The 19,810-nt window shown below is 47.0% G+C and overlaps 1 protein-coding gene across 2 annotated transcripts in view; it reads right to left on the bottom strand.

Annotated features, from left to right (window-relative positions):
* Window positions 1-1,168: 1,168 nt before the first annotated feature.
* The window catches only part of CBL (Cbl proto-oncogene), a 35,341-nt gene continuing 16,699 nt past the window's right edge, over window positions 1,169-19,810 (bottom strand). The window contains exons 3-17 of one of the 2 annotated variants that reach the window (XM_066334668.1): window positions 19,320-19,466; window positions 17,836-17,992; window positions 16,228-16,349; window positions 15,626-15,763; window positions 15,106-15,193; window positions 14,567-14,698; window positions 13,992-14,195; window positions 12,487-12,618; window positions 11,275-11,649; window positions 10,222-10,316; window positions 9,615-9,770; window positions 9,018-9,121; window positions 7,996-8,178; window positions 2,263-5,474; window positions 1,169-2,125 (exon numbers count right to left, since the gene is read on the bottom strand). In XM_066334668.1, the coding sequence (XP_066190765.1) occupies window positions 5,194-5,474; window positions 7,996-8,178; window positions 9,018-9,121; window positions 9,615-9,770; window positions 10,222-10,316; window positions 11,275-11,649; window positions 12,487-12,618; window positions 13,992-14,195; window positions 14,567-14,698; window positions 15,106-15,193; window positions 15,626-15,763; window positions 16,228-16,349; window positions 17,836-17,992; window positions 19,320-19,466 (2,314 nt within the window). In that variant the 3' untranslated portion in view covers window positions 1,169-2,125; window positions 2,263-5,193. Of the gene's footprint in view, window positions 2,217-2,262; window positions 5,475-7,995; window positions 8,179-9,017; window positions 9,122-9,614; window positions 9,771-10,221; window positions 10,317-11,274; window positions 11,650-12,486; window positions 12,619-13,991; window positions 14,196-14,566; window positions 14,699-15,105; window positions 15,194-15,625; window positions 15,764-16,227; window positions 16,350-17,835; window positions 17,993-19,319; window positions 19,467-19,810 lie in introns of both variants that reach the window. The other variant, XM_066334667.1, reaches the window with a different exon arrangement.

Raw genomic sequence — 19,810 nt, forward strand, 5'->3', positions numbered from 1 at the left:
AATGACCCCTATGACCTAAAGTAACCCCGAGCAGGCCCTCAAATGACCTCAAATGACCCCTATGACCTAAAGTAACCCCGAACAGGGTCTCAAATGACCTAAAGTAACCCCAAACAGGGTCTCAAATGACCTAAAGTAACCCCATGACTTGAAGTATTCTGGATCAGAGCCTGAAATGACCTCAAATGACCTCTATGACCTAAAGTAACCCCCAGCAGGGTCTCAAATGACCTCAAATGACCCCTATGACCTAAAGTAACCCGAGTCAAATGACCTCTATGACCTAAAGTAACCCCGAGCAGGGTCTCAAATGACCTCAAATGACCTCTATGACCTAAAGTAACCCCGAGCAGGGTCTCAAATGACCTCGAACGACCCCAATGACCTGAAATAACCCCGAACAGAGACTCAGACGACCCCAAGTAACCCCGTGTCCTCATTTCCCACCCTGACTGCACAGTGCCAGTTGTCCCCCAAGTCCCCCTATCCCCACGTCACCCTCACTGAGCAGTTTGTGGCTCCCCCTTTGTCCCCAGAGCTGTCCCCCAAATGTCCCCCCGCGTGTCTCTGTTCATTCCTGGGCCACTCCTGGCTCTGGACTGTTGGAGTGTGGCAGAACCTGGATTTATTCTATCTACTCAACATGGAAAATATTCCTGTATTGAGACACATGAACAGATATCAATTAGTGTTCAATTAATACATTCCAAGATATAGAATCGATTTTCCTGTCTCTATTACTAATACATAATATATTCTAATAATTCCAGAAGAGTGATACAGATACATGTAATTCTAGATTTGTGTGAGAGATTTCGTTATTTATTTTTATAATTTCGATGCACGAACTTTAAAAGTCTGCAGAATATTCCCATGGATTCCCTTGGATTCTCCTCTTGGGTGGGAACTTCACGTCCTTCTTGGTCCTGGTGGATTAGAGCCTTCATTCATTGAGTTTCTCAGAATATCTTTAATTATTATAATCTTTATATAAATCTTTCCTGGCCTCTGTCAGGGGCTAGAATGTAAATCTGAATTTAACAGATAATTGTGGCAATAATTATAAAATAACTCCAAAGTCAATCTGTAAAGGATCCAGGAGATCGAAATCCTCCAAGATTCTTTTCCCAGCACTCACAGAAGCACCACGACACACACACACACCATCTGCTACAACAAAGGAAAATTTTATTTAAAAATAAAACTTTGTTTTGTTTTCTTTCTTACTGACACAGGTGAATGAAATCCCAAACAAAGAAGCTCTTAGTGGGCAGCATACAAGGATGGAAACAATTAATAAATAACATTAGTATAACCTCTAAACATTAACAATGCATCTGCAAACAAAATGAGGACTTTAAACCAAGTGAACCTTAAAGCTCAGCTACTCTCTGTAAGAATATTTACCTTCTGTTTTTTTTTTCCTTATTCTTTACAGATCTGAAAGGATTAAATACTGCTATTATAATTTTATATTAATGACACTATTATACTTATTTTTTTTTCTTTTAAAATATCTCGTGAAAATCTCAACTTTTTTTTTTTTTTTAACACTGATATTTTACAAATCGGTATTTGTCATCCGTGAGGAAGAACGACAGTAACAGCAGTTCTCCCTCCACTGGGAATTCCAAACAAAAAAAGATTTCTAGGAGGAACTTTAAAAATAAATGTCCTTATTCCCCGCTAATCTTTAAAGTGGCACCTTTGAGGAGGTTGCCCTGGGAGTTGCATTTTTTCTTGCTCAACTGAAAAAAAAATAAAATTAAAAAAAAAAAACCAAACCCCAAAAAAACCAACAAAATCTCAACAAACCAACCAATCAAACCACATTTACAGTAAGGAGCCTGCCTCGGGATTAGCTACAGTAAAGTCACCAGGCTGGGGCAGGAGGCCACATGCTGGGCCCTGCCTGGCCCCGGGGCAGGGCTGGGGCAGGGACATGCACAAAAAAAGGGGAAAATTCGGGATTCCTGCCGGGCTCTGGTGGTGCTGGACACAGGAAATCACCTGGATCCTGCTTCCCGCAGCTCTGCTCCTTTGGGGAGTGTTTCCCATTCCTTTAAGGGAGTGTGTCCCACTCCTTTAGGGGAGTGTTTCCCACTCCTTTTGGGAATGTTTCCCACTCCTTTAAGGGAGTGTTTCCCATTCCTTTAAGGGAGTGTTTCCCATTCCTTTAAGGGAGTGTTTCCCACTCTTTTTGGGAATGTTTCCCACTCCTTTAAGGAAGTGTTTCCAAATCCTTTTGGGAATGTTTCCCACTCCTTTTGGGGAGTGTTTTCTGCTCCTTTGGGGACAGCTGGAGGACAAGCCCAGCACAGTTTTACCCCATGGCCCCAGGGTCCTGACTCGTGGGCACAACAGCAGCCCGGGCCCGGCAGCTCCACGGCTGAAATGCTACAGAACACAGTGTCAGAGTCCAAGGGAGCACTGCCCCATGTCTCCTGCTCCTCCTTTTCACCCCTTCCCAAAGCAGTTTTGGTGCTGCTTGTCCAGCTCTGCTCCTTTTCCCAGAGGGGATTCTCGGATCCAGCCTGGCCATGCAGCATCCCCTTCAGAAAGGCACTAGGCATTTGGGTTGTTCTTCCTTTTCAAAGTAGCATCAGAAAGTAAATTTTCTTAAGAATAAAGAAGAGGGAGGTGAAGGGAAAGAAGAACAGTCAATCTTGGGCTCAGAAAGAACAAGGAATATCCACTGGGCAGTGCCTGGACTGAGCTGGCAGAGCACAGCCACAAGACATGGCCAGCACTCTGCTGCCCTCAGTGGCACCAGCAAATTCTTAACGTGTCTAAGGAAGAAAAAGGCAAGACTTAAAGTTTCTTAAATCAGTTTGAGACATAAACAAGTGCACAGAAAGGACACATGCAGAGAAATCAGTGATACATGCCACAAAGATTGCTCTCTCTAATCTCTAATACCCGGAACAACACCCACAGGAACATCTCTTGGCACATAGACCCCAAAGACAGGCCTGGAACAGCTCTGCCAAGCAGGATTTCATGGAAATGACAGCCAGCCTGCCCTGAGGGGCCTGGAGGGGACAGGGGTCACTGCTCTGGTCACACACACTGGGCAGGACAAGAGTTAAGGCTGGACTCAGGCCTGGCTCAGCCACGGCAGGAGTCAGGCTGGACACACTGAGCTCACACAGCAGGGCAGACACCAAGGGCTCCAAACCAACACAGAGCCGAGGGGGAGTGTGAAAAACAGGGACACGAACCCCTCACTAAAGGGTTTGCACCTGGATCTGCAGGATAAGGGGCTGTTTGGCTGCTCAGGCTCCTCACAGCTGTCCCCTGCTCCTGCCTCAGCAGCACCAGCGCTGGCCTTGCTCCTCCCGAGGCTCAGGAGGGCCACAGGACAAAGAGCAGCTCTTCTTCCCCTTTTTCTGCCCCCAGGCACTGAGCTCACCTTCCCCAGGGCTGGGCTGAGCCCCTGCAGAGCCCCCTGCCCTGACCCCGACAGCACAGGGTGGGAGATCTCCCCACGCTGTCTGAGAGCTTTTCCTCCACTACAGAAAGGAGGGGAGTAAAGAGAGAATTCATGGAAGCCACTGCAACAATTCAGAAAGCTGCAGGTTCTAGAGAGAAACCTCTGCTTTAATTAAAAAGTCAACTTTCTGCTCTGCTAACACTCGGGAAGGCCTCTCTGCCAACTGCAGCCATCTGGCCCAGCCTCTGGATTCCTCAAAAGGCCAAACTGCACCTCGCTGCCAGAATCACTCCAGCAATATTCCGAGCTGCAGCCCTTAGCCTGGTGACCTCTGCTGACCTCAGGGAGGTGCAAATAATGCTGGACATGCTCCAAAGGCCAAGAGCCTCTCAAGCTGTCAGGCTGTGATCTGTCTGTGCCTTCTGGATCTAAATCCTCTCCAAAGGAACCATCCACTCCTCCAGTAGGAACAGAGTTAAGTAGCTGAGTAGGCAAGTCAGGTTCTTCCAATGCAACAGCTGAGTTCTGACCTTTAAAACTACGTGATCACTTCACAAATACAGAATTTGCTCCCCAGGGCAGTTTTAACACCAGACCTGGCGATACCTTAGAGAAATGGGAATGGAAGGGAGAGCCCTCATGTTTGGACAGCCATGCAGAGAGCTGCTGCACTTCTGTGACTGCAAAGCAGGTGAGACTCCCACAAACACATCAGCTGCATCTACCAATTCCACAAAACACCCTGGGCACGACGATGGCTCCTGCCAAAGCTCCCTGGAGGAATGTGTGTGAAGGCCACTAGTCTGCAACAGCCACCATGCAATGAAGAGAAATAAAACATCCTATTTACCAGGTGCAACATTCCTAGGGAAGAGCAATGGGAGCGTCCAGCGACGGCTGCTCCAGCCCAGCAGGGCCACAAATCAAATTTGAGCACTGAAGCACAAAATGCTCAAGGCTAAGAGAGGAGAAGCTGCAGCCCCAGTTCTTTGCTCCTGCTCGAATTCCTTGCCCCCTCTCCAACCCCTCAAAACCTCACCAAGCTCCCCAAACTGCTGGAATCTGGGGCTGCCAGTGCAAGAGCACACACACACAGGAGAGAAATCCAACTGCCAGCACTGCCAGGATCAAAATCCCTGACAGGAGCTCGTCCTGCTGTCTCCAGGCAGCAAGGGAGGACTGGAGTCAGAAGCAATAACTGCTATTATTACAGGTGAGAGGGACACACCACGGCCAACAGGAAGCAACCAAATGATTCTTCCAAGGTCTCCCAGCATAAAGTGACCTCCCAGCTTCTCTAAAAAGCCTGAGCCAGACACACAGCAGCGAACAGATCCAAACCTAGTACCATGAACCACAGGACACACCACACCGACCTCGAGACTTTGTTTCTCCGAGCATCCACTTAAAATTCACAGCACAAAACAACTCCCCCCAGCCTCCAGGGCATCGGCTCGGGGATCCCTTGTCACGATACCTTTCTCTACCAACACCCTGGCAATAAATCTGTTCTCTCAGACAAGAGGTAGGGGTAAAGGACTCCAAGACATACACTGTATAAAACACCGCTCCGCTCCGTTTCATCCCACTGCTTTGAAATCTGGAACCACGAAAACCTGATAACTGATTCTCTTTAAAGAGGCAGGACTGACCTCAGCACGAAGTCTCTAAAGGAACCCCCTTCCCCTTTGGTGCACAGCTGGGCAGCAGCTGCCCAGGCAGTTGGTCCACAGCAGCTCAGGTGTGGAGGTGCTCGTGTGCTATGTGGCCACGTGCGCCGGGGAGGAGATGGACACGAACTCCCGCAGAATATTCTTGGCCATCTCAATATTGTTATGTGCAATGACCAGAGCTTTCTGAATGTCCTGATATGAGTAGCCTTGGCTCATGAGGTTCTCGATCTCGCTGGAGAGCTGCAGGGAGGAGCTGGCCCCGCTGCTGGCTCCTCCTGCTTGGCAGCTCCCGGCTTTCCGCTCGGAATTTATCCGCCGGGGCAGCGGCTTGGGCGGCCGCTCGGGGACTTGGGAGCTGTCCTGAAAACCTGCAAGGAGGAGAAACAAGTGCATCACTTCGACGGGAAAGATGTGGAAATTTTGCTTGGAAGAAAGCTGAGGTGACATCTGGGGGATAAATGGCACTTCAAAAAGCTGTCGCTGAGCTCTGCCGTTTTCTCCAAGCCTTTTATCCTCCTTCCCAACCCTCTCAGCTTCCCCACCTGTGTGCAAAAACAGCTGTGGAGGTTTTTCTTAATTAGCAGGGCTCATCAGGCTCAATTATTATGATAAAACCATATAAAAACCGACATAGGATCTATGTGTGTAAGCAGAGCTCAGGTATCAGCCTTGGAAGCAGAAAAAAATGACACAGTGAATATTCAATTCGCCAGACATCCCACTTCCTCCCAGAAGCAGACAGAACCCCCCAGTTTAACTGCCCAGAGGCTGCTCCCTGCTCTCTGTGTGCACAGACTCAGTCCCAGCTCAGCCACCACAACTGCTTCAGCAGCTGAATTATGCTCTCTGAAGGGTCAGCAACTGAATTATGTTCTCCTCTTCCTCTGCTGAAGCTCTCCCTGCCTAATGGCAGATCAATAAAGCTCAGCCTGTTCTGCTTTTCCCTGAGTCATTCTGATGTGACACTGCCCTGCAGCCACATCATGCACTGCTGGGAAGAGGAAACAATAGCCAGTAAACCAAACAAGTCACCAAATTCTCCAAGGAAAAAAACACATTGTTCAATGTGCTCATCCAGCATCTGATCATTTCTGAGTTTTAACCTCCTGTATCATCGCAGAAAGCATTTCTTGCCAATCACAGGAAACTTTTCTGCGTGGATGTTTGACATCACCTTAAAGAAAGATTTATTTGTCTCCTGGAAAAAGTCCTCAGGGCACTCCACAGAGTTTTCTGGCAGCAGAACCGGAGTACAGGAGACAAATCATGTCCACACAATTCCTTTTTAAGAGTGAGCACTGCAGCCTGCTCAGAGAAGCAGCATTGTGGGGCCTTTCTGAAAAACTTGCACCAAAAGCCCTAAGACAGAGAAGGCTCTTCAGGAATCAGATCCCCTGAAGCTTCCTCAGTGACCACAGCTCAGTCCAGCTCCCTCATCTTCAGAATTCAACTTTCTCACACATAAAAAGCTTTTTGTACGTGTGAGAGAAAGGTCTGCCCACTCCTCTGCCCCAAAGTGCCTTCTGGAATAGCTGTTTCAGCCTGAGCTGGATCAAGTTTCAGAGACCATGGGTCAGTCTGAAAGGACAACTACTAAGACAGTTATTTTGGTAAATCATTAATTAAAACTGCAGGCTCCAGCTCCTGAGAGCATAAATCTGCCAAGATGAATCCCACAGCAGTCTGGCTTGCCTGCACCAGTGCCTTGCTTCCCACAGCAGCAACAATCAGCTTTTTCCACATTTTCCATTTTCCTACCCCTAAAGCAGGACAACAGCAGTGTTATTTCAGGGCTGCAGAAACAAAGTGTCAATGATTAAGCTCAGTACTTCATCTGGGAGAGGGGGTGGGACTCGCTCTGCTCCTTTTTCATCCCGTTCAGCCAAATTCTACAGACACAGGGACAGATTTAAAAAGTGAAACAGGGAGGTGGGGCAAAAAGAATGAACTTTTCTGCACTAGGAAACTCTTCCCTGTGCTAAAGAAGGTCAGGGAAGTGGAATGGTGAAGCAGGAAAAGAGAAGGCTCACTGGGGGAAGGGGTTCTGGGTACAGCAGGTTCTGTCTCTAGAAGGAATAAGAAATTCATTCCTTCTCCTTGGCAAATCCCCAGCACATTCAGCCTGAAAACCCCCCACAGGAAGAGTTCCAGAGCTCCCTTAAGAGCTGCTGAGCAGGGAATAAGTCAATCATTATTCAGAAAGGCTCTTGGAGACACGAGGCTTTAGTTTTTCCCCTCAGAGAATGTGCCTTGCAGCCAGAAGGACATGACGTCCTCTATTCCCCAGGGACAAAAAGCTGACCTTGCTGAGGCACTGGTGCCTGCTCAGAGGAGCTGAGAGCATCCAGCAGAACACTTGTGCCATCTGCAGGCTCTGGCAGAGCCACAAACCCTGCCAGGCCTGCCCTGCCTCTTCCACCTGCAACAGGGACACAACCCCTGAACGGTTTGGGTTGGAAGGGACCCCAAAGCTCATCTCCTTCCACTCCCTTTCCACACTTCCCATTATCTCAGGGCGCTCCAACCTCAAATCCAAGCTGGTTTGGTCCCTTTCAGGAATGGGAAATCCTGTCTCACACCCCGGTACATCCTGGTATAAAAATATTCTATGCCCTGTAGGAAACAATGGTTTAAGGAATATACTTCAAGCTGAAATAAAGCTTTTCCTAACTGTGATTTGCAAGCTCAGGGATTAAATGACCAAGGCAGCACATTCCAAGCTATAAATCAAACACCAGCTAAAACAAACCCAACACCTAAGTACCAGTGCAATTCTGCCTCCTAACTCTGATTTTACACCTTACATCCAAAACGTTCATCGAGTGACACAAGTTTCAAAGCTGCAGAGGCAGGCAGCAGCACTGAGAGGAGGCACAGGAGCTCTCTGACCTGTGACAGGGTCGTTTTCCAAGGACATTCGGCTGAAGGCAGGAGTGGCATTGGAGATATCAGACAGTGTGCGACGAGCGTTGGCAACGGGGACTGGCGGCTTGGGGACATCGTAACCATCCTCTTCATTCTCTGGCTCCTCAGGGCCATTGCTGGCAGGGGCTGCTGCCAGGTTCCCTTCATCTGCAAGAGGAGGCATGTTCTGAGCTCTGGGACTGAGCTGTGTCTCAAGGCAGACTCTGCTCCCACATTGATACAGGTTAGCATCTGCTCACAGTGTAATGAACCGAGTGTAAAAATATCAATTTCTGAGGGTCCAGCCTTGGCAAAGAAGTGGTTACTTTAATCAGCCAGACTCCTCTTCAGAGGTGTTTTGAAAAGTAAAAGATTTAGTTATTTATCAGGAGAAATAACAAAGTAACAAAGGTTACAGAAAATAAAAGATAAGCCGCCTGCGGGTGTCCGAGAAAACCTCAGGCACTCTGCTAAAAACACTCCAAAAAGCCTCTCTTTTCTTTTCTGCTCCTTCCTAAACACTGAATGTTTTAGGAGGGACAACCTGGCCTGCTGCCAATTAAATTAACAGGCTTTGAGATATAAATCCAAACACAAATCTCAGAGCCCAATCCATGCCCCTGTGCTGGCTGTCAGCAGGGTATGGAAGTTTCTGGGTTCTTTACCTTTAGGGGTGAGCCTTAAACTTTTCCCTGTATGGAAAACACTTGCTGGGTGGTGGAAATGCATCCCTACACCCCCTCTTCCAAGCACTGACAGGACACACAACTAAAGTTTTTGCTGCTAAAACCTCACACTGAATGGCAGCTCTTGCCAGAAGGGAAGATTAGGTTAAAAATACTTGATAGATGCAGTGTGCACGCACAGACTCATACTTCTACATACATCCCAGTTATTTTAACAACAAAACCAAATGCAATTCCTTTTTATCAGCCTAAAATGCTGTTCCACTGGGAGCAATTCATTGTACCCCAGCTCCTCAGCTGCTTTTTAGCACACCCACTCACCAGAAGTGCTGACAGCCTCGAAAGCAGAGGATGCTGCTTGGGAGTGAATGTTGTACATTGCTTCATACATGGAGCCCTCGGGCTGCTGGTCACAGTCCAAAACTCTGAGGGAGAGAACACATTCCCCTTCACACAGGTGACCACCCTGCCTCTGTGACAGAGTTTGTGCACAGCTTCTTGTTTCAAGGTGAAATCACCACTGCTCTGTGCAGTATTTGTTCTAGAAAACGCTCTATGAGTGTTTACGGCAGTTCAGCACTCCAGCTTAAAAGAGTTAAAATGATACCACAGAAACTGATACCACCAAAAATGACATTTTAACAGGAGTTTTGTATTTCAAAATTTGTTTCTGCTCTCAAAAGGTTCTTGGCAGAGAGAGCAGGAAGAAGGAGATATCTGAGTCCTTTAATACTGTACAAGGACTCTGCACAAGAGCAATGGTCACATTTCCTTCATTGCTATTTTAGTCAAATAAATATCTGATGAATATCACTGGGGGAATTCAGAAATCTGAGCAAGCAAAATTCCCACCCTGCTGTCCCAAATGTGCTGCCCCAGAGGTGGGAGGAGGAAGTGCAGAACCAGGCAGAATCTCACCGTAAACTCTGAGTCATTTCCAAAGGCATTTTGAGCTCTGGTTTTTGCACAGCAGGACCTGGAGGCACCACAGGCAGAGAGGATGGTGACATGTATTCAGTGTCCTCATCGCTCTCAGACTGCTCCCCAGGAGGCAGTTTTGGTACAGGCAGTGGTCTGGAGGCAGGAGGAAGAAGATATAAAACATTTACAGCAGATCTAATTAATACCAAGGTGCCCTTTAAAATCCACAGTCACTTCACAGCAAGACTGGCTAAAGAAATCATTTGGTTTTCAGGATGCAGCCCACAAGGTCACACCAGCACAAGGTCGTGATGCAAAAGGAAGTGACAACATCATGCACATCGACATCACACAAAGCCCCACTCAAAAGTGAATTTATTCAAGAGCTGGTGGCAACTGGAGCCTGATTCCTGCTGCCACAGCCCAGGGGAGCTCCCACCACTGCCCACAGCTCTTTGGGAAGCTGATTTCAGCTGCTTTCTCCAAATTGTGTTTTGAATCTCACAGAGTTTAAAACTAAGACTGGAAGAGTTGTACCAGCTCTGCCCGTGGCACCAGCACCCTGCAATTCCCACTCTGGAAGGTATAAAACATCCCAACAGACCTGGCAGCTAGGGAGTAGATGGCATTGGCAGACGAGGAGGGTTTGATTTTGGGGTGTTCACACTCTGAGGTTGCTGCTGGACCACTGGTGGAGCTCTGGAAGACAAAATTCCAAACCAGGAATCAGAAACAACGCGTGTCCCAGTGTAGCTGCAAAGCCACTCATTCAACAGCCTCCGTGGGAATGAAGAACCCTCATTTATGGCACAGAATTTACTCACACCTCAGAAATCTAGGAATTCTCTGAGAGCTTTCCCACAGTGAGGACATTGCAGGGGTTTTCCTGCAGGAAGAACTTCAAATGCTTTGAGATTCCAATGGCCTTGAGAAATTCAGCTGAAACGGGCCAAAATGGGAGCCAAGAGGAAAAGGATGCAGACAAGCACACACATTTGGAGACATGATGACAACAATGCACGTGCCATTTTCTTAGAAAATCTGGCTAAAAATGTGCTTGCTTTTAATTTTAGAAAGCTGGAAGCATTAGAAGGAAAAATGAAGGAAATGGAATCAAGGAAAGCAAAACTGCCTGCAGTTTCTTTTGGAGAACAAAACGTTGGACTACTCAGTTCACTGGTAACTGTGTCCTGCAGGTGAACAGAGCCAAATAGAACTCAGATTTTACTCAGTCAAACTCCTCACAGCTGATGTGTACAGGTTTTCTCAGGGCTGAAAAGCCAGCAGAGCAAACCAGACTTTTTCAGACGACAACACAAAACTCAGCTCTTCAGTAAAAAACTGAGAAAACTCAGAATTCTCAGCTTTTCAACACTGAAAGGTGTACAAGGAAAGGTGTATAAGGAAAGGTGAACAAGGAAAGGTGTACAAGGAAAGGTGTACAAGGAAAGGTGAACAAGGAAAGGTGAACAACGATCAGCCAATTAGTAGCTCATGACTGCTGCAACTGGGATTTCAACCTTATTCCCGAGAGGAATGAAACCATTTCCCTCGCTTGGAGAATCCACCAGTTTCTTTCCATTTTTCCCAGGACAACATCCCATCTCTCAGTACGAGAAGTGGCTGCCTCATCTCCCAGCTTTCCCCAGCTACTCACCCCGGGGTTGTCCAGGCTGAGCGTGCTGCCGAGCCTCAGGCTCTCAGCCCTGGATTCCACCTGGGAGGGCAGCGAGAAGGGCAGCGAGTGCCGGTTGGAGAGCTCCCTGCCAGCCCAGGGCTCGGCGCTCACAGCCACGCCCGGCGCTTTGGGGACGGCTCTGGCCGGCCACAGGTCACCCTGCCGGCTGGAGGGCAGCGGGGGTGGCTTGTCCCTGCTGGGACAATCGCCCGGGGTGCAGGGCAGGGGCCGGCGCTGCGGGCGGCTCTCGGTGCCCAGTGAGTGCGGGCGGTCCGGGGGAGGAGGCGGCGGCAGGTCCCGGAGCGTGGGTGGGATCGGCAGAGGTTTGTCCTTGTGCAGAGCACCGGGGGCGGCCTGCGGGGAGGAGGAATGCAAAACAAGGCTTGAAACACAGGCAGCTCAGCCAGGGAAAGATAAACAGGAGGGAGGTGAGGGCGGCAGGCAGAGTTTTGGGGTGGTTTTAGCTGTTTTTATAAGGGATTATCTCCGAGAATTCGGAGATGTCTCCACGCCCTCTGCACAGGCTTGAGGAGATAACACAGGAGCTACGTGCACTCCAGCCAGGCTCTGAACACCCAGATTCCTCTTCTGGAGGGAAAACATGAGCTTAGAGCAGCCTTAGCTCGGATTCCAAACAGAGCCTCCCCACCATTTAAAAAAATGATTCGATTGTGGGTTATTTGTACAAGTTAACATTTATCAGTCAGTGATGAGTATTCACAGAAACGGGTATTTTCTTCTGCCTGAACTTTCCTAATATTATTATTTCATCCAAACCAGATGAAGAACTGCTGCTGCATCTCAAGAACCATTAATTTAACTCCACCAAGATCATCCTACTGCCTTCTGCTCATCAGTCAGAAAGCCAGTTCATTTCTCCCAGTCACACACATTGAATTCTTTTTTTTCATTTTTATCAAAAACAAATGCTTGACATAAAAATGAGCGCAGAAAAGTTGGGAGAGGAACGTGACACCTTTTCTACCATCTAGAACAAAATGAAAATCTAAAGGGAGCAGGGATTGAAGCTGCAAACCAAAGAACGTGATGGCAGAAACAATAACTTGGCGGCTCAGGAGGCCAGACAGAAAAGGAATGAAGCACTTGGGGATGTCAGAGAGAACGTGTTGCGGTGCCAAATGGTTCTGCCCCACGCAGACCAGAGCAGGAGGGGAAGGAGGAGTGTCTGACCTTGGAGGAGGTGCCCGGGCTGGAGGCCCCGGGAGGGTTGGCCACTCGCTGCTGCAGCAGGTCCAGGCGGGGCGGCACGGGAGGGAGCGCGGCCTGAGGAGCCACCGAGAACGGCGAGGGAGGACGTTCCACCTGCCAGGGGAGGGGACAACATCAGCACAATCAGCACAGGGCTCAACCCACACGGCTCCTGGCCTCTGCAGAGGTTCTCCAGCTGTGACAAATCGCAGTGAGTAACAGCTATCCTCCAGGGATGGAGCCGTGGAGAGATCCAGGCTGAGCTGGGAGACGCCAATGAAATGCACACCTAGAAACACAGAGCTCTTCTGATGGAGCAACAAACCTGCCTCAGCGGGCCCTGAGCAGGGACAGATTTAAAAAGTGCTTTTTCAAGCTTTTCAACGCCAGAGGGCACGATCTGCTGCAAAGCCTCCTGTTCCCTGTGCACACTGCTTTCACTACAGAGCACTGGTGTGCACCAAACCCTCCATTTTTTGTCTCTGGAAAGCTGGTTTTCCACTTAACAAAGCAGCACAGTGCCTGTTATTCTCTTTATTTTCTCTTTTTTTACAATCAAAGCTAGTGCTGTTTAATTTTGAAAAGCTTCATGTATGTTTGAGCTCACCAAAGCCAACAAAATACCAGCACTGACAGGATGTCACACCAAGAAAATTGCTTTGCTGCCCCAAAATATGTATAAAAAGCCCTCCAGGAATTGTGTTTACTGATTAGTACATTGGAAGATAAAGGGAAATAAGACTCCAGGTAAACCAGAGGTGAAGATTCTTTCTGACCAGGAAATGCAGCTTATTTTACCTGATTCAGCTATTAAAAATTAGCCAAATTCAAACCCACTTCCCTATGCAGTTAAAAAAAATGCAAGAGCAGCAATCAGATTTTGAAATGAGAAATGAAAATGAGGTGAAAAAGCCACGCAGGGATCCACAAGGAATGCCTGTACACAGCTCCTGGAGGGAAGCAGCACTAAAGGCAGAGTTATCACACCTTTATTAGACAGATTTATCAGCCACCATGTCAAAAGATGACAGGCAACATGAGTTCCTCAGCAGAACAGCCTGCCCTCTACCCTGTTACTCATCAGGACCTTGGGAAGGCTGTACCTGCCTGCCTGTATCCATCACTGGGGAAAAAAACGGATGAATTTCTGCTCATCTGGGTGAATTCTGGCTAGGAAATCAAAATCTAACACACAGAGGAGTGCTCCAAACCCAGATCATCCATTCCAACAGGTCAGGCCAGCTTTTCCACCCCTCTGGGGATTCCTCCAAGACAACAAACAAAAGATGAAAGGCTTTGAAGTGTGATCCCAAGCTGACAGTGTGAATCGAGCTCACAAAACTGGACCTAAATCCCTGTTTTCCATCGGGAGCAGGATCTTTACTGTGACACAGTCTGACAACCCTCAGGGGCACAAAGCACTGAGAGAAAACTGCTGGAGGAAAAAGCAGTGCCACGTTTCCCAGCAGCCACCCCAGTGACCTTACTTTGGTACCAGCGAGTTCTTTCATCATGAAGAGGGAATCGTCGGCTTTGTCATCGTCATCATCGTCGTAATTGGGAGAGGGGGTTCCTTCTGCCCCTTGCCTGGACAATCCTCCTCCTCCTCGGGGATCAAAGGGATCCACCACGATGGGCTCGGTGCCTTTGATCTCACAGCGGCAGAAAGGACAACCTTGGCCTTCTGATTCCTGCAGGGGACACAAGAGACCTGTCACTGCAGCCCTCGGGCTGCACAAATTATCACCCGCTTCAGGAACGATCAGCTTTTAACCTGCTTTTTTGGCAGGCAGCTTTCAGCTGAGAGGAAGACAAAGGCAAACTGGGTTAGAAATGTGGGATATTTTCTCCTTGAAGTAGGAAAAACAGCACTTCAGGAAGCTTTCACAGTTTATTCCTTATTCCATATGAAGAGATGAGGCGTCTAAAGAGCTTCTGATGCAGTGACACTGTGAGAAAATGTTTCTGCTACCTTCTCTCCACACCTGAACAGTTCTGAGGAGATCTGTCAAAGATGAAGCAGCTGCCCTCAGAGAGAGATAAAGGAGAGGCCGAGGCTCACCTGCCAGGCTGTGAGACAGGAGGTGCACATCAGGTGCCCACAAGGTTCAATCTTCACGTCCTTGTCGTTCTCAGCACAGATTTTACACAGCTGGAAGGTGGAGCCCATCTCACAGTACAGCTCATATTGTTCCTGAGGGAAAGACAGCAGAAATCACAGAGGGAACAGAAATATCCAATGATTTCACTATCATTTTACGTGCTAGATGCATCTATCAAGCTCTGAAAAAGGTGGAATTCAAATTATACAATAACTTTCATTTAAGCGTGCCAAGAAAAGCAGAGTTCAAGACATGTTGTATGGCACAAAAGCATCAAAGTTGGCAGAATATTCTAAAAACAAACCCTTAAAATCTGTCCTTGCAATCTCATCTGCCCATCCTTATCCTGCAGACATTTCTTTAATTCCTGTAAAATACTGCAGGCCTGAAAACAAGGCTTGGGAATACCACGTGTGACAGAAGTGGGTGAACAGCTAAGGAGGGTAGAAATCAGGGAGAAAAAGGCAGAGAGTTTGATGGAGTGGGATATTTTACCCACCTGTGTAACTTTAATGTGGTCCTGAGGTGTGGGCTCACACAAGCCAGTCAAGTCAGGATTCTGATTCCGGCCATCGGGAAATAAATAACTGGGAGAAATTGGGGAAAAAAAAAAAAATCTCAAGATGTGCCTGTACACACACACACATAGCTAAGGTTTCTTTTGGAGGTGGGAAAGGAAAAAAGAATGAAGGTGAGAAGCAAGGGGTGGGAATTTAAGGTATTCTAAATTCTGGAAGAATTTTATGATTGGACCAAAATTAAACGCGTTATTTTTAAAAGTATTGGTTCAAATTAAGGGTTTGACAAAAAAAAAAAAAGATTTATGAGAAGGGAAACACTGGGGCACATTTATCATCTGCTACTGCACAGCTGTCCAGTGCACAGACAGCTGTCAGTAACTCCTGAGTGCCAAAATAGTTCAGCAGTGAGTTATTCCACTGACAGCAATGGGACTATTCAAAATCTGAATGCTCGAAATTTAACTGCTTTGTTGTCCTGATTTTTATAAAGTCACTTACAAGCCTTCCCTGAAGCCATCAATCAGTGCTTGGAAAAGGGGTTTGTTGTGGGGGATTGTCTGGAGAATGTTCCCATCTGCAGTGACGTAGCCGATGGCCCACTGACCCAGGCGGGTACAGCTCAGTCGGAAAATGTAACTGAAAACACACAAAGGAAAAGAAACTTCAGCTTGGGACAGACAGAAAAGATTAAATGACAAGTAGGCAGCCTTTGTCTGCCCATATCGAGACAGCAAATGAAATTAGTAGGAAGAATTTGATGATTTGTAGCAGCTTTCCTCAATCGACCCCCAGGCAGTTCAAAGGGGAACTTTGCAATATGATACAAAATGAGAGAAGGATCCAAGCACTGGCCTCCAGGTGAAATTAAACCCAGAATCCAGAGCAGGAGAAGTTAACATCCTTAAAATCATTTGTCCCGAACCAACTTTCACAAAAGCCAACAAACGAAGAGACCACGGGAGGTTTCCAGGTTTAAAAGCAGCCCAGAAGCAACCCCACCAGCTGCAGAAAGGAACACAGCTCATGTGTCAGGCCTGCTGCAGTCAGTGGTGGCAGCCAGAAGCTGCCAGCAGGGCCCTGCTGGCTGAGCTCCCTCTCACCTGCCAGGTTTGTGAATGAATTTCTGAAGCCGGGCCTTCACCTCGTCATAGGTGAGGAATGCCATATACCCGGGGTGAGTCACGGCCAGGCTGTTCCAGTTCCTCAGCAAAGACGACCAGGGCTGGGGAAGCACCAAAGAAACAAATTAACCACACACTTCTGCAGAGGATCAATATTCCTGAATCAAAGGGTTCTTCACTTGGAGAGAAACCTGTTTCTGTTCCACCACAAATCCAGCAGAGAAAGCAAAACCTTCATTCCCACGCAGCGCTCGGCATTTGAGTTTCTCGCTTGTTGGGGATAAAAACATCACCTAAGACAGACCTTAATCAAAACTCCTTTAATAAATACAAAAAGAAGTCACTGAGGTCACAGCTTAAGAATAGCCATCAACTGTGCTGCTTCTGCAGAGAAAATGACTCATTCCCCAGACAGGGATAAAGGCAGGAGTTTAATGAGATCCCTGATTATGCACAGGCCCAGGAACCATGACTGGTCTGCTCTCCAGCTTCCTGCATGGCCTGGGGACAGTGACCTCCCCTCTGTGCCTCAGTTTCACTGTCTGTAACTTGTGACTCTTCCTCACCAGCCCAACCTCACCGGGGTGTGGCTGGTCTCAGGTCTGAATAAAGAACTCAGCACACACATCTCAAACATGGCTTAAAATGATGCCCCAAAAGTCATAACAACCATCTGAGATCTCTCAACCCTGTGAAGGGCTTGGGTGTGTAAATCTCACCTGATTTTTTCACATTTCTTAACCCATCTAAGAAGGTATCAGCATTCCCTAAGAACTCTGCATCCCCTGGAATCTGCAGCAGCTCTTGACTTGCTCTTTCTGTACAACACTTGGGAAAAGTGCTGAATGAGATCAGCTACATTGCAACACCAAACATGGGAATTTTTCATCTAGTCATATCTTAATTACAACCCACCCCATCACATGGGAAAAGGCAAGTCAGAGCCAAAGAAGTAAGTGATTGTTCTTGTAAATACCCAATTGTGCCATCAGAAGCCGTGTTTTTGAGTTTGGCACTATTAGAGACTGTGGGGAAGGACTTTACCTACTATTAATATCCCTTCAGTGATACAGAGATTTCTCACACACACAGACACGTTCACAACATCCTGCCTGGGTCAGTTCAAAAGATAGGAAGCCCAAATTTCCATGCTTGAGCTCCATCCTGAACAACCAACCCCCCCCCTTCCATGGAAAACAAATCTGACAATAAAGAAAGGGATGAGGGAAGACGGAGTGATAAACTGAGCTTCACATTTCCTGGCTTGCAGAAGCTGTGTCAGAGCTTCAGTCTCAAAGTGACCTTTGAAAGAGAAAACCTGATTCATGGCAGGATGCTGAATGTGCCTGGGAGTTGCAATGTGTATTTTGGGATTTTTTTTTTTTTAATTCTACAGCCAGAAATATCACCCACTTCTACTGCAATAAAAAGTAAACGTGGGGGTCTTAAGCATTACTCCTTAAGGGATGGAGGACAAGACAAGCAAATCCCATAGAAATAATGCATATAAAATATTGGCTTGGTTAAAAAAAAAAAAAAAAGGTAAAACCTGAAGCACAGAGACACTTCAAGTGACTCAATCCTTACCTGGAAGAGGCGTGTGAAGATGTCAAACTCAAACACTGAAATGTAGTCGTTGCAGGTCAGGTCGATGGTTGACTTGAGGGCCATGGCCTCCAGCCCCGAGCTGATGGGATGCACCTCGTGCAGGGCCTGGCGGAAGCTTTTCCAAGGAACAATGGTCCTGGGGAAAAGCAGGGAATGGGAAAGGGCTGAGGAACACCACCAGCAGCTGAGGAACACCACCAGCACGCCCACACCTCCACGTTACCCCTGTGAGCAGCCACGGTGTGGTAACAGAACAGAGGAAAATCAAAACCAGCCACAGGAGATTCAGTCACGTCACACCAACACAGATTGCTGGGTGCTGCAGGAAACTGGCAGCCAAATGAATTTAAGACTATTTTCTATGCACATGCAGAATTTTGGAATTAGGAGTCCTCTGGTTTCTCTTTTCCCTCTTTCTGCAGTCCTACCACAGCCTCACTTGATAATAATTTCACGATGTTGCAGCTGGTAGAGAAGAACTCTAGATGGTTCAAAAAAAAGCTGCAAACAATTCTCTGAAGAGGGATTAACTGGAGAAGGAAGATAATCAGAAGCCAAAACACAGGCTCCTGTTTAAAGGAATATTTTCCTTTTTCCAATATATCAAGTGGCAGAGAAACACAGAAAGAAAATGCCTCACTTCAGACAACTGTGCTATTCATGAGTAAATACATTATGGCTTTTTGTCCTGACAGCTACTAATTAACCTCTTTAGGTGAAGTACCTCAGTTCCCTCAGTTTGAAAGCAGCACCCAATCCATTAACTTTAATCCCCAAACATTGCTGTGAACACCTCCACGGTTCATTTAGCCAGTGTTTCATTAGATACAGAAATTAAACCTGACATTGCAGCAGCCTGCACACAGAGACTGTTGCATTTCCCCTTGCCCCCTTCACTCTTAGCAAAGCCATTTTGCAAACAGAAATTCGGAGAAGAAGAGAGGTGAGTAAATGATTGGAAAGACTAATTGGAGGGAAGATGAAAAGAATATAATATTATGGCTTAGCTAAAGAACAACCCACGTTGGGGGCAAGGTAACCTTTGGAAGAAGAAAGGATTATTTTGCACAGCTTGTAGAGCTTACTTACAAGTTAAAGAATTAAACCAAGGAGAGGAAAATTTCAGCTGAATAATCAAGGGAAACTCTGTGACAATACAAGAGTCTCCTGGGGAAACTGGGGAAAGATTCATCACTTGACACATTTAAAACCAGAGAGGACAAAACCTGGGAAATTTAATGTAGGAATAATTCCTTATTATTATATATTAATATTTCCTCATATATTAATATAATATTAATAATTCCTCAGCCCAGAGATGGATCAAATGACCAGCAGGTCTCTCCCATCATTTACTTTAACCTGACAAAGTCTTTTCTGAATAACCAAACTGAATTCTTAAAAAGACCACTGTGTGCAGTTAGCTCCCACACCTCCATTTCTAAGCACAGTTAGAAACTTACTTTTCACCAAAAGCTTTTCTCCAAAATTCTGCAGCATCTGCCTTGGTGATCCGGAACGTGTCCCCCTGGAAGAGGCCACTGGGGAAAATCCCTTTGAGTTCTGCCAGCATGTGGCTGAATATAAGGGACAATTTGGTCAGGTTCCTCCTGCAAAGGATGACAAAAACTGTTTATTTCAGGGAAAAAAAAAAAAAAAAAAAGAGTTTAGCACTGTGAGCAAAGTAGAAGCAGCACAATTCAAGAATGATCCCAGTGTGCAGAGCTCTTATTTGGGGCTCTCTTTCAGGTGTTTCCTCAGCATTCAGAACACCCCAAACATGGGAACTACCAGCAAGATCTGTGTTTGTCAAGACATTTTCCACAATGACAAACTCTGTATGAGATCTCTTAAAGGTGGGCAGGCAAAAAATCCTCCCATGGAAAAAAAACACATTCACAAAAAAGGTGCAAAACCACTACTCAGACCTCACCTAGTGAGTATTGCAGACAAA

The sequence above is a fragment of the Sylvia atricapilla genome, chromosome 23 (genome assembly GCF_009819655.1).
Source record: "Sylvia atricapilla isolate bSylAtr1 chromosome 23, bSylAtr1.pri, whole genome shotgun sequence".
Lineage (NCBI taxonomy): Eukaryota > Metazoa > Chordata > Aves > Passeriformes > Sylviidae > Sylvia > Sylvia atricapilla.